The sequence below is a fragment of the Puntigrus tetrazona genome, chromosome 5 (genome assembly GCF_018831695.1).
Source record: "Puntigrus tetrazona isolate hp1 chromosome 5, ASM1883169v1, whole genome shotgun sequence".
In the NCBI taxonomy this organism is placed as follows: Eukaryota; Metazoa; Chordata; class Actinopteri; order Cypriniformes; family Cyprinidae; genus Puntigrus; species Puntigrus tetrazona.
In genome coordinates this window covers 2754476-2769475 of record NC_056703.1, presented here as the reverse complement: position 1 = coordinate 2769475, position 15000 = coordinate 2754476, and the positions used below count along the sequence as shown (strand labels likewise).

The 15000-nt window shown below is 37.5% G+C and overlaps 1 protein-coding gene across 3 annotated transcripts in view; it reads right to left on the bottom strand.

Moving 5' to 3' along the window:
* Positions 1 to 10121, bottom strand: part of hk2 (hexokinase 2) — a 53066-nt gene extending 42945 nt beyond the window's left edge. Inside the window, exons 1-2 of one of the 3 annotated variants that reach the window (XM_043239008.1) lie at positions 8858 to 10121; positions 1539 to 1701 (exon numbers count right to left, since the gene is read on the bottom strand). In XM_043239008.1, coding sequence (XP_043094943.1) covers positions 1539 to 1701; positions 8858 to 8920 — 226 coding nt within the window. In that variant the 5' untranslated portion in view covers positions 8921 to 10121. The remainder of the gene's footprint in view (positions 1 to 1538; positions 1702 to 8857) is intronic. The other 2 variants (XM_043239007.1, XM_043239006.1) reach the window with 2 other exon arrangements.
* Positions 10122 to 15000: the final 4879 nt, after the last annotated feature.

The following is a 15000-nucleotide window of genomic DNA, read 5'->3' as shown; positions in this document are numbered from 1 at the left end:
ATTTCTTCATCTCACAACAAACACTACACTTCTAGAAACAGATCAGTGTGTTCTTCAGAGGATGCTGACAGCGGTCCCCCTGCATCCCGGAGCCAGAGCCCTTTCGACTCGACACACGTCAACCTTGTGTGAACACGCTCTGTTCACATTAATATTAGGAATTTAAAGTGTTTTGAGAAGTGCTGGGCTGGTACTTTTCAAACGATCACATCTATAACAAATGTAGTTTTTGTTTCCATCATATATGTGACCAGAATAAATGAGCTTTCCACCGATGTGTGGTGTGTTAAGATTGCAAAATATTAGTCAGAGACCCATCTGGAATCTGAGGGTGCACAAAAAGCTAAATATCCAGAAAATCACCTTCCAAATGAAGTCCTAAGCAATACATATTACTAATCAAAATATTTTTTATTTTATATATATTAGTTTCCTACCATAAATAAATAAATAAATAAATAAATAAATATATATAAATAAATAAATATATATATAAATATATATACACACACACTATAACTTAACTTGCTTAACAACTTAACAATATATATTCATGGAACATGATCATTGCTTAGTGTCCTAATGATATTTAAATGATATTTAAATCTAAAATATACAAATACAAATATAGCTGTGCTATGGAAGACTCCAGGTTCATATATATATATATATATATGTGTGTACTGTATATATTTATAATGTATAAATAAAAACACAAACACACATGTAAATATTTTTTCAAAAGTTATCACACATATATTAAAAATATTTTAAATATATAGATTTTATATTTTAATATTTTTTTTCTTTTTTTATATATATATATATATATATATATATATATATATATATATATATATATATAAATTATATGAATATACATGTAAATATTTTCTGAATAAATACTGCACATCTGTGTCTTCATACATAAATAATAAATACAGTATATACACACACATATATAAATAAAACTTATTTTGGATGCAATTAATTAGGATTAATTCTTACACTCGTTTTAAAGAAATGTTGTTCACATACAAAGGCTTTAAAAGGACTTTTTTTTTGTGACCCTGAAGACTGGAGTAATAATTCTGAAAAGAAATAAATTACGGTTTAACAGATATTCACCCAGAAAATTATTATTTGGAATTGCAATACTATTTCACAATTTTTACCATCTTAAATGTATTTCTAAAACAGCCATGGGGAGCCTTACAGACTTTCAACCCAAGGTCTAAACGCTAGCGGTGACAGAGTTAGCTGCGCGTCAAAGAAAAGAAAAGAGACGCTCCAGCATTTTTTGTTTGCAGGTGTCACTTGAGAATCTTTCATGTAACAAATGCCCTCGAAATACAACGTAATACGGCTCGATTGGGCCACTTTTTGAAAATTGGGCTAAAAGTGGCCTATTTTACCTGAAATCATCCTACATTTCTAAGTGCAGCGTAAGTGTCCAGATGCACTTGGGGATTTTGAAGGTCTGGGCTCGTTCTGAGAACGTGTTCATCATCTACATGTTAACTGGTGGTTCTCCTCACCTGTGCCGTCCGGCGTGGAGCGGACGAAGGTGGGCAGCATCTTGACGGACGCGGTCAGGTTAGTGTCTCGGCCCAGTCCTTTATCCATCTCTCTCCTGAAGCGCTTGGACACGTCCATCAGGTTCTCATCGGACAGTCGCAGGTGATACAGGTACTTATCCACCTGAAGGAATGGAGGAAGGGTCAGTTTCTGTCGTTTTCTGATGTCGAGAACCGGACAAATATTAAGAGTCCATTTGAGTTAAATGTTGTTTAGTCAAAAATAAACGAGGATTAGATCGAGCAGTAAAGTGTAAAAACACAGAGTTTAATAAAACTATGGCTCCTTGATTTTCATTTGAACAAATTATTATTGCTTTTTTTGCTATTATATATGCATTTTAAATATTTTAAGACTACTGTTCGCTTAGGTCTATTAAAACATTATTAGAAATGATTGAATTCTCGATTAATGTTTGGAATAATTAACCAAGTACAAAAATAATTCCCCTAAACTCTTCACAATTTTTTTACGAGCATGAAACAATAAAAAAAAAAAAAAATTAATAAAAAAAAAAAAAAAAAAAAAAAATATATATTTATTTATTTTATGCTTATCTGTTAAATAAATTTAACAATTTTAATATTTATATTTTCACATTTAAATATGCATGATTATACATGTAAAACATATATGCTTGATAATACATTTTCACTCATATATTATGCACACAAAAACGTTTAATTTGGATGCTTTGTTTTAATCATTGCTTTGCACGTACAAAATGTAGTCTCTCAATAACTTTTAAGATTAAAATTTGTACAAATCTGTAAATCACGCTTTGTCGTTTACTGCTGATGGGAAAAAGTATTCTTACAATGCATAAGAGAATAAAAAGATATAAAAAAATGTATGTAGTGAGTATTTTAAAGTGCCCACAATAACAATATTGTGCATATTCAATATTGTGCATTACCGAACAACGGCAAAAAAAAAAAAAAAATTTGATCACCGAAATAAATTACAAGCTAAAATCTCTTCAAATAGAAAACTGTTGTTTAAATAGTAAAAATATTTCACAATTTTTTCTAGGCAAACAATTAATCCTAATATATGTATGTCTGCTCTGTATAGAAATAAACACACATATGCATGAATATATTCCAGGTGATGTTTATATATTATGTCATTTATATTATGTAAATATTATACACTGTGTGTGTGTGTGTGTGTGTGTGTGTGTTCCGATATTAAACACACACAGAACACACACTATTATTTAGTATTAATAATCAGCACTATTTCTTTATTCTTGCTGTATTCTGGATGAAACGAACGCACGCTTGGGAATTCTTACAAAAAATTAAATAAACTCACTGCTCAAAAATTGCACCGTTAGTGTAAAAATAACAGACACAAAGCAACTTAAAATATAATCATGACGTCTGTCTCTTTCCTCCGAGTAGTCTGTAGTAACCCGAAGCCATCGGCGTGATGCCAGCGGAAGAATCTGTCACAAGAAAGGGAAGCTGGAATGTCCCGTACTCCGTTTCACTCAAAGGTCAGGCGGTGGCTTCATCGGAGAACTTCCTGACTGACGTTATATTAGATGAAGAAAGAGCCTGCGACTCTAACCCAGGCCCAGCTCGTCCTCGTGGAAGCACGTTTACCGAACTACCTCCATCCGCTATTTTAGCTCAATAACGGTTCGATGCTCTCTTAAATAGCGCATACTCCGAGGCACAGTTCACACGGCTGGAGCAGAGATCCTGGGAGAGCCTGCGGACGGCACGCTATTTCATCCCAGCAGGACAAAGTGAAGGACAGGAGTAGAGCGAGGCGTGAAACTCCACAGGCTGTTTTTAGAAAAGCGGCATACGGCCGCCTGACTTTAGAAACACGAGGAGCCGAGATCAGACGGCAAACAAATCAACACAAAGAAATATTGAAGGAACAACACAATTAGATGATTCAGAGGAGAGGAGAAGCGATTTGTGTTCTGAGACGACCAAAAAAACAGTGTGCATGCAGGAAGAAAGCAGTTAGACGTTTTTCAGAAACGTTCTGCTGATTCGGCCATTCAACTGTTAAGTTCATGTAAAGTAGATGCTTTGGGTCCTTCTTCTCTAAACTTTTCATGTTTATGAGCGAGTCTGAATGGATGCAGTCAACACTCAGTCAAACCTATGATGCACTTCAAAAATAACCTCTCTCTCTCTCTCTCTCTCTCTCTCTCTCTCTCTCTCTCTCTCTCTCTCTCTCTCTCTCTGTCTCTCTCTCTCTCTCTCTCTCTCTCTCTCTCTCTCTCTGTCTCTCTCTGTCTCTCTCTCTCTCTCTCTCTCTCTCTCTCTCTCTCTCTCTCTCTCTCTCTCTCTCTCTCTCTCTCTCTCTCTCTCTCTCTCTCTCTCTCTCTCTCTCTCTCTCTCTCTCTCTCTCTCTCTCTCTCTCTCTCTCTCTCTCTCTCTCTCTCTCTCTCTCTCTCTCTCTCTCTCTCTCTCTCTCTCTCTCTCTGTCTCTCTCTCTCTCTCTCTCTCTGTCTCTCTCTCTCTCTCTCTCTCTCTCTCTCTCTCTCTCTCTCTGTCTCTCTCTCTCTCTCTCTCTCTCTCTCTCTCTGTCTCTCTCTCTCTCTCTCTCTCTCTCTCTCTCTCTCTCTCTCTCTCTCTCTCTCTCTCTCTCTCTCTCTCTCTCTCTCTCTCTCTCTCTCTCTCTCTCTCTCTCTCTCTCTCTCTCTCTCTCTCTCTCTCTCTCTCTCTCTCTCTCTCTCTCTCTCTCTCTCTCTCTCTCTCTCTCTCTCTCTCTCTCTCTCTCTCTCTCTCTCTCTCTCTCTCTCTCTCTCTCTCTCTCTCTCTCTCTCTCTCTCTCTCTCTCTGTCTCTCTCTCTCTCTCTCTCTCTCTCTCTCTCTCTCTCTCTCTCTCTCTCTCTCTCTCTCTCTCTCTCTCTCTCTCTCTCTCTCTCTCTCTCTCTCTCTCTCTCTCTCTCTCTCTCTCTCTCTCTCTCTCTCTCTCTCTCTCTCTCTCTCTCTCTCTCTCTCTCTCTCTCTCTCTCTCTCTCTCTCTCTCTCTCTCTCTCTCTCTCTCTCTCTCTCTCTCTCTCTCTCTCTCTCTCTCTCTCTCTCTCTCTCTCTCTCTCTCTCTCTCTCTCTCTCTCTCTCTCTCTCTCTCTCTCTCTCTCTCTCTCTCTCTCTCTCTCTCTCTCTCTCTCTCTCTCTCTCTCTCTCTCTCTCTCTCTCTCTCTCTCTCTCTCTCTCTCTCTCTCTCTCTCTCTCTCTCTCTCTCTCTCTCTCTCTCTCTCTCTCTCTCTCTCTCTCTCTCTCTCTCTCTCTCTCTCTCTCTCTCTCTCTCTCTCTCTCTCTCTCTCTCTCTCTCTCTCTCTCTCTCTCTCTCTCTCTCTCTCTCTCTCTCTCTCTCTCTCTCTCTCTCTCTCTCTCTCTCTCTCTCTCTCTCTGTCTCTCTCTCTCTCTCTGTCTCTCTCTCTCTGTCTCTGTCTCTCTCTCTCTCTCCCTCTCTCTCTCTCTCTCTCTCTCTCTCTCTCTGTGTCTCTCTCTCTCTCTCTCTCTCTCTCTCTCTCTCTCTCTCTCTCTCTCTCTCTCTCTCTCTCTCTCTCTCTCTCTCTCTCTCTCTCTCTCTCTCTCTCTCTCTCTCTCTCTCTCTCTCTCTCACTCTCTCTCTCACACACACACACACACAGGTCACCTTGAATTGAAGGTCCTGTCTCAGTTCTCTAATGGCTCTGTAAATTTTATACTCGATGACTAAACTAAACTAGACTGTAATTATATCCTGTATGTGGCAGAACACAGTGCTACGATAAACAAGTATATAATTATGGCGTTAAGACAGGGATAGTTTAATAACCTTTGAGAAACTTGAGCAAAAAACAGAATCACAGTTGAAACTCAATTCATTTCATTTTGCTTCTGCTTCAAAATCATGCCCTGATCATTTCAATTCATATATTTTTAATTATCTTTGCTGCATTGCATTCAATTCAAATCCAGCACAATGTTGAAAAGAAGGTTCCTCTGAAAAACAAACGCTTTCCAGCGCAAATAAATCCATTCTTAGACATGCATCAAATATCATCAGAAGTGTGACGTTTAAATGATATCCTCAGAAAAGTCAAGAGTTCAAAAAACCTCCAGAGTTAATTCACTCTGTACTGTGTTATAAGGGGTCAAGAATGTAAAAGTAATTACTTCAATGTTTTTCCTGGCCCGTGGTCGCTTCTATTCAGGGCTCAACTCCACACCTTTCCAATCACAAACCAATTTCTACACGTTTCACCTGATTTTAGCCCCAAAGCTCACGAAACCAAACAGCACTTCAAGGCGTTTCAGAGAGTATTAGCACGATAACAATGCAGAAGAAAAGAGGATGCTTAGAAGGAAGGAAACTCTTTTCATTTGCACAAGACATTTATCCACATCTGAACTCAAGATAAGTGTGTAATAATGTCAGGGAGTGTGCCACGAAACCGGGAATTTTTACTGCTCTCATAGACAGCGATTAACCCACAACTGCTTAAAAGTCAGGTCCCTACCTAGGGCTGCGTGAATATCACAAAAATCATAATAGCTGATTTTCCCTTAAAATTTAAATTGCTGTTATTAATTACGATCATCGCGGTTTACATTCAATACTGTTTAAAAAACCAAAAACAAGCTAAAAACAACTGAAACACGTATCACTTTTCAGTGTGAAATACACATCAGACTGGTTTCTTCTTTGAATAAAAATGTAACGCATGGTATCATAATGCTGCACTAAAACTAAAATGAAAACAAAAGCTCTTAGTAAGAAAACAGCACATCTTAAACACACTGAATAACAACAAGTGCACTTTGAACCCATTGTAGAAAAGCCCTACTTCTCCTGAAAGCACCCAGACACTCTTTAAAACAAGCAACATTTTCTCACAACTAACTTCTTCTCTTTTGTAGCTGATATCACTTGACTTTAACCCATTAGTCCCACGCTCATTTTTATGCTACGCTTCCTGTCAGTTTGTGAGCTCACTTTGATCCTTTCATCCGATGCGCTTAAGTGGACAAGATCATGAAATGAGACGCAAGTGGCAAAGCTGGTGGCTCTTGTACACGATGACCGGCAAGCGGCTCAGACGAAGCGTCACGTTATCTCTCGTCTGCAGTCAGACGCCTCGTGTTTGGGATCGTAAGATAGCGTGACAGCGTTTAGCCGCTTCTACCGTATTATTTTGACGAGAATTTCATCATTATTACAGCAACGTTTTGAGCAACGAGATCCAGCGATCCAGTCACATGACCCGTTCAGGAAAAGCCGCACGTTTTTTTAACCGAGCATCAAGGAATTTATTCGAGGCATGCTTTTCCATCATTGTTTATGCAGGTTTATCCACCGAGCGATATAACAGAAGACGCTCGGTGCATCTCAGCAGTTCCTTCCAGCATTTTTAATGCGCTTTTCCAAAATTCACATACAGACATGTGGATGGAAAGAGTGAAATGAATCAGGGTCGTTTTGGACGATGCTCAATCTGGGAGTCTAAAGGGTTAAAAATAAATTAAATAAATTAAAATGTAAATGCTTTATAAACACATGCTCACCTAGCTCTGTTGTGTTATGCGTGTAATACATAATTACGGTGAAAATTGATGAAATCTATGAAAAGTCAAAAAAGTGATTTTTTGGGGGGGTTTTCTTAATAATAAAACATCCACAAAATAAATAAACTGACATAAAGACATTTAAATATGTGTCATTAAACATTCAACAACTTTTCCACGTTAGAAGCTACTTCCATCTACATTGAGAATGACTTTTTCATCAGAGCAAGGCGAGCATTATGTTATTATTATTATTATTAAATAGCGATCGTTCTGTTTTTCGTCGCCTGGTATCGTTCATCCTTTCGAGCTGCACTGAATCTTCATCTTCATCTATGTAGAGCACATTATAGTTCACTACATCCTGGAACGTTTTCATCAAAAACCTTCATTTCTTTTCGACGGAAGAAAAAAAAAAATGAACAAACATCTTGGATGAGACCGGGGTGAGTCAAATACCAGGAACTTTTAACTTGAAAGTGAACGAATCCTTTAAGCCCACTGATTTTCGTGGTTGGAACGTGTAAAAGAAATAAATGCAGAAGTGGTTTAAGACCAAACTGAACAGTAACGCTCTAAAATAGTGCCGTCGACTCTTACTTTGTGAACGTAAATAATGTTTGAGCACATGCCACATTATAAACGGTGACACGCTTAGGAGTGCAGGTGCAAGATGTATAAATATCACGATAAAAAAAAACAGCTCGTCAATTCCAGAGATGGTCTGAAGGGCATGAAGGACATCGCAGCAAAGGGAGGTCAGCGCTTAAGTTGTGTTTTAAGTGTCGGGAACGTAAAAAACTGATTGATAAGTAGGCTACGTTTAAAAAACTGATTGATAAGTAGGCCACTGGAACATTAAAGCTTCTTTTTACTTCGAGATCGTTCCAAAGCTCGAGTAACTTCAGTCTTTGCATAGAAAGAAAAAAACAGGACATCTGAGAGTTATCTTATGAATAAAATAATAAAGCATATGCATGGAAATGCATGAGTCTGGTGTTTTAGAGCGTTCTGTGCAGTTCTAGAAAGAAACCAATGAAATCTGTTCGCGTGGGAAACATTCAGGCCTCTTTCCAAATCGTTAGTCTCGTAATTGTGTTACAGATTACTGTTACATTTATTCCGCAACGCCCTTTGATGTAACTAGTAACTCCCCGACGCTCGTTACAATGTATCCGGGGTCACCGAGGTCAAGGCGAGCGCGGAGACACGTGACCGGCAGGGCGCTGCGGTGTCGGGTTACCGTGGCAACGCTCGCTCGCGCGCCGGAGCTGCGTCGTGGCAGGAAGCGCCGCGGAAACTCGCCGGGCAAGTTTTCCCTCCGATATCTTCTCTCCCTTTCACTATCGGCGACTTTCGCCGTCATTTCACAGCCGGCGGCCAGACCCTCGAGACGCAGCGCAGGAAACGGGCTCGAATGTCGCCCGAGGTCATCCCCGGTACGCGCGGGCTCCTCGTAAGTCTCCTGACTTTTACAAACGCGGAACTGTCGGGTCGCGGCTGACGCACGGGACGCACGCGTCACGGCGTGGGGGAGTTTGGGAGAAGAAATTAACATAACGGAACTTGAAGAGTCGAGTCTGGTGTCGAGGCGATTAACGTGTTATCTTTGTGTCAAGTGTCGCTGTCACGGACACGTGTTTCCGCTCGAGGATGATGCGAAGCGCTTCAAGTGATAAACCGAACCCCACGGGCCCCACCGAGTCGGTGTTCCGCGCCAAACGTCGATAAGCCGGCTTCTCTAGGCTACTTACGTTCTGGACGTGGTCGTGGTGGAGCTCGGTGAAGTAGTACGCGAGTAAGTGAGACGCGATCATCGTCTTCCGTCTTCTCTGGCTCTCTTAAACTCGTCAGGTGTGTCTTCGGCTGATCGTAAGTCACTTTTGGCGTCTGATCATGTTCTTCGAGTTTCTCAAACTCTTTCTTGGACTTGCTCTATCCGGTACGGTGATGCTGCGAAATGATGTCACTATTAATTCCTCCCTCTTCACGCACTAGTCGTTTGAGTAGGCCTGCGTCACGGAGATTCTCGCCGCTGATTGGCCAGGAAGAAGGCGTGCGAGACTTTGGAGACTTTGGGACGGCCCCCACCCAGACTCTCAAAAACCTCCACACGTACAATACTATGTTGTGTGTTTAAGTACTGTATTTCTATTTTTATTTCTGGTTTTTATTGTTGTGATGATTATTTTAATGGCTGTTTTATGTGTGTATGGCCTTGCCTAAACACTTTAAATAATGTTTTTTATTATTATATATTTTTTTATTTTTGTCACTGGAAGCTCAATTCAAGCACAGTGAGAGTTTTCTATGATGTTTTTACATGAAATGCATGAATGCATTGTATATTTGGGCTGGGCTGCAGTAAGATTAAGAATTCATAGTGCTCTTAAAAACATCAAAAGCAACTTAAGTTTAAGCAGAAAAACTAAACGTGGCCTAACTAATCTAAGTCTGACTACACTGATGAATGTTGATTAAAGCACACTTTCCCTTTTTGTGAAATAAATAATAATAATAATAATAATAATAATAAATAAGCCTAATTTAAGAAAGAAAAAAAATATATATATATATATTAGTTCTGTCAAATGAAAAATATATTTAATATAAAAATAAAATAAAAAAATGTATTCATGCATAATAACTTGCATATTAAATTTATGTTAGCAAAATTTACATAATAAATATACACAGATATATTATGAACACAAAATCTTTTATTTTAGATGCAGTTAATTATATAATGTATTTTTGAACATAAATTCGCGTGGTATTTTTATTGATGTTTGTTTTTCAGAAAGCAACAAGACGAGCCATTTTGCTGACTGATTCTTGATTAAAGAAAGGACAGATATTTGTAACATTTTTGGTGAAGAATGAATGATAAATTCAGCTCTAATAATCCGTATATTCTCTGTGTAATCTGACCCAGTGTAGATGTGCATCTAGGCACGTCTCTTCAGGGTGTATTTCATAATAAAGCATTACCAAAATTTCATTATGACTCTTTCTCTGCGACGGTGTCATTTTCCACCCACATGTTTGGGAAGTTCAGACATCATAGACCCAAAATAAGAAGAGTTCATAAGGTCAGAAATCCTGGGAAACGTGTATAAAATGGTTGACCACCTGTTACTAATCTGCTTTGTTGCCAGAATTGATATATAGTTGTTCTAATTAAATAGAATTACTTCATTCTAATACTTTATTTCTAGCAATTAACTCTGCATTTAATAAGAAAAGTGTTTAACCTCGTCATTATACATCACCATCACTCTATTCTCATATTTGATAACATCTGTATTGTTAAAAAAAAATATATATATATATATATATATAAAGTGATTCATTGATTGATATATATTTCAGATGGGTTTTTAATGTTTCTTCTGCTCATCAAGACTGTATCTAGTTGATCAAAAATACAGAAATATTATTGCAATTTAAAACAATAGTTTTCTATTTTAACATAATTCACAATAAATTTTATTCCTCTGATCAAAAGCTGAATTTTCGGCATCCTTCAGAAATCATTCTAACATGCTGTTTTATATTTAATGCCTCTAAACCATCGTGCTGTTTCACGTTTATTATTATTATTTTTATTTCTGTATATTTTTGGAACCTGTGATATTTTTTAGGATTCTCCGATTTATAAACAATAAAGTTTACTCTAAAACACACAGTGCTATTCAACACTTCGGTGATTTTTTCTTTCTAGTTTGACTCCGTATGCGAGTACGAGTGTAATTGGACAGGAAGTGTTTCTTTGGAGAGAGCTGATGGAGATCAGATGATCTGAGTTCCTGACGTCCCACAGGAGCAGAAATGAAAGACAGCAGCTGATCGGATTCCAAGCCCACCGACGAATGATGAACACCTACAGCCTCTTTCATGAAACACACCAGCCAGCTCTTTGAATGGTTTTCACTTTTTGTGTCATAAAATCCATATATATATATATTTATCATGTATTTATACAGTCATATCTTCTCCATGGCGATATTAATTCACCAAACTACTAAAATGGAACAAATAGGACTGTTTGGAAACGTATACTTTTGTTGTATAGTTAAAAAGTTATTCCAAGCTGTATATATATAAATAAATAAATATATATATATATATATATATATATATATATATATATATATATATATATATATATAAAATTATATTTTTAAAAATCTACCAAGCCTCATAGAAAAGAAAAACAAAACCTCTTTGAACTTTGTGTCCGTAATATAATCTTTTATTTTTTAAAATACCATTACCGTTATTTATTTTTTAAAAGAAACATATTTTTATTCAGCAAGGAAAACATCTCTATTTTGAATAAATGCTGTTCTTTTTAAACTTTTTATTCATCAAAGAAACCAGAAAAAGCATCACACCTGTCCATCATTGATAATAATTTAGCATATTAGATTGATTTCTAAAGGATTATATGACACTGAAGACTGAAGACACTACCAAACCTTTAAAATACTTCTCATCTGTCTACGCCCATACACCACAAACCACAAAGCAATTTTTAACAGGTTTTTAACATCTTAAATTAATTAAACATAAAAAAACGAATTACATTGCATAAGTATTCACACCCTTATCTGAGACGGGTGAAATTTAGCCTGTGGACGTAACCACAGGGAAGCTAACCTGTGACCAATTCATCTGAACGGACGTGATTTGGAAAGGCGCGCCTTAATGAAAGGCCTAAGAGCTGAAAATGAGTATTATAGTATATAGTCTTATAGCTCCAACATGACCAACTAGTGCCCAGGTCAGGAAGCAGACAGACCGGCTAAACCGACCGCCTGCTAGCTGCCTCACGTCACAGAAGGCAGTTAATTCTCAGCACATAGAGACTCTTTCACCTAGATATCACACTATAGAGACTGTGTCTGTTCCCCGAATTAGAATATGCAGAGAACGTCCAAACCTAATCAAAAGCAATAATTTAATTAATGTCCAACAAATTAAAACTACCTATAATTCAAATAAGCAAACGATAAAACTTGGCTCGCTAAATATTAGGTCACTTTCCACAAAAGCACTTTATGTATATGATTTGATCAATGATCAGAAGCTAGATTTGCTTTGTTTGACAGAAACCTGGCTAAAACCAGATGATTATATTACTCTAAATGAATCTACCCCCCAAAATTATTTCTATAAAAATGAGCCACGCTTAAAAGGTAGAGGGGAGGTGTTGCTACAATTTATAACAATATTCTTAGTACTTCTCAAAGGCAGGCTTTAAGTATAACTCATTTGAAGTTTTGGTGCTGCATATAACATTATCTACAGAATCATGTGCTAGTGATAAATCTTCTGTCATGTTTGTACTGGCTACTGTATACAGGCCACCAGGGCACAGCACAGATTTCATTAAAGAATTTGCTGATTTTCTAACTGAGTTAGTACTGGCCGCAGATAAAGTCTTAATTGTTGGCGATTTTAATATCCATGTTGATAATGAAAAAGACTCATTAGGATCAGCTTTCTTAGACATTTTAAACTCCATTGGGGTTAGACAACACGTCTCTGGACCTACTCATTGTCAAAATCATACTCTAGATCTAATACTGTCACATGGAATAGATGTTAAAATGGTTGAAGTACTGCAGCAAAGTGATGACATTTCAGATCACTATCTAGTCTTGTGTGAACTCTGTATAGTTAAACCTGTAAACTCTGCACCTTATTACAAGTATGGTAGAACCATCACTTCCACCACAAAAGAAAGCTTTCTAAATAACCTTCCTGACTTAATCTCAATTCCTTAGCTCATCCAATACGATGCAAAAACTTGATGATGTAACAGAAACTATGCACTCTCTTTTTTCTAGCACTTTAGATACAGTTGCTCCTTTGCACTTAAAAAAGATAAAAGAAAACAATCTGACTCCATGGTATAATGACAACACACGCACCCTAAAGAGAGCAGCCCGGAAAATGGAGCGCAGGTGGAGAAAACCAAATTAGAAGTATTTATCGTATTGCCTGGCGGAGAGTATGCTGTCATACAGAAAAGCATTAAAAATAGCAAGATCTGATTATTTTTCATCCCTTTTAGAAGAAAACAAACACAACCCCGGTATTTATTCAGTACAGTGACTAAATTAACAAAAATAAAGCATCAGCAGGTGCTAATATGCCCCAAGAGTATAGCTGCAATGAGTTCATGAATTTCTTTACTTCTAAGATTGATACCATCAGAGATAAAGCTGTAACTATGCAGCCGTCAACTACAGTTTCACATCAGATAATGAGCTTTAGATCCCTAAGGAAAAAATTACACTTTCTCTATTATAGGAGAAGAAGACTTGTACAAACTTGTTAAATCATCTAAACCAGCAACATGTATGTTAGACCCTATTCCATCTAAACTATTAAAAGATTTGCTTCCAGAAGTCATAGATCCTATTTTGAACATTATTAATTCATCATTGTCATTAGGATATGTTCCCAAAACCTTTAAACTGGCTGTAGTTAAACCTCTCATTAAGAAACCACATCTTGATCCCAAAGACTTAGTAAATTACAGACCAATCTCTAATCTCCTTTTCTGTCAAAGATACTAGAAAAGGTAGTATCCTCACAACTGTATTCCTTTTTAGAAAAAAATGGTGTCTGTGAGGATTTCCAATCAGGTTTTAGACCGTACCATAGTACTGAGACTGCTCTCATTAGAGTTACTAATGACCTGCTTCTATCATCTGATCGTGGTTTTATCTCGTTATTAGTGCTATTAGATCTTAGCGCAGCATTCGATACTATCGATCACAACATTCTCTTGGATAGACTAGAAAACTATGTTGGCATTAGAGGAAGCGCCTTAGCATGGTTTACATCATATCTATCTGACCGCTATCAGTTTGTGGCATTAAATGAGGAGGTATCATATCGATCAAAAGTGAAATATGGAGTTCCTCAAGGCTCAGTGCTAGGACCGTTACTTTTCAACCTTTACATGTTACCTCTGGGAGATATTATCAGGAGTCATGGTGTTAGCTTTCACTGCTATGCTGATGATACTCAGCTCTATATTTCAGCGCAGCCTGGTGATACACACCAAATTGAGAATCTAACAGAATGCATAGTCGATATAAAAAGCTGGATGATGAGTAACTTCTTAATGTTAAATTCTGAAAAACAGAGGTGCTAATAATTGGACCTAAAAACCCCACATATAATAATCTAGAACACAGCCTATCACTTGATGGCTGCTCTGTTAATTCTTCATCATCAGTTAGGAACCTAGGTGTGCTGTTTGACCGCAATCTTTCCTTTGAAAATCATGTTTCTAGCATCTGTAAAACTGCGTTTTTCCATCTTAAAAATATATCTAAATTACGACCTATGCTTTCAACCTCTAATGCAGAAATATTAATTCATGCGTTTATGACCTCAAGGTTAGATTATTGCAATGCTTTATTGGGTGGTTGTTCTGCACGCTTAATAAACAAACTTCAGCTAGTCCAAAACGCAGCAGCCAGAGTCCTTACTAGAACTAGGAAGTATGATCATATTAGCCCAGTTCTGTCAACACTGCACTGGCTCCCTATCAAACATCGAATAGATTTTAAAATCCTATTAATTACCTATAAAGCCCTGAATGGTTTAGCTCTCAATACTTGAGCGAGCTCTTATCACATTATAGTCCTGCACGTCCGCATGCGTTCTCAAAACTCTGGCCATTTGATAATACCTAGAATATCAAAATCAACTGCGGGCGTGGCAGATCATTTTCCTATCTAGCACCTAAACTCTGGAACAATCTCCCTAACTCTGTTCGGGAAGCAGACACACTCTGCCAGTTTAAATCTAGATTAAAGACACATCTTTTAACTTAGCCTACACATAACACACCAACACACCTTTTTATTAT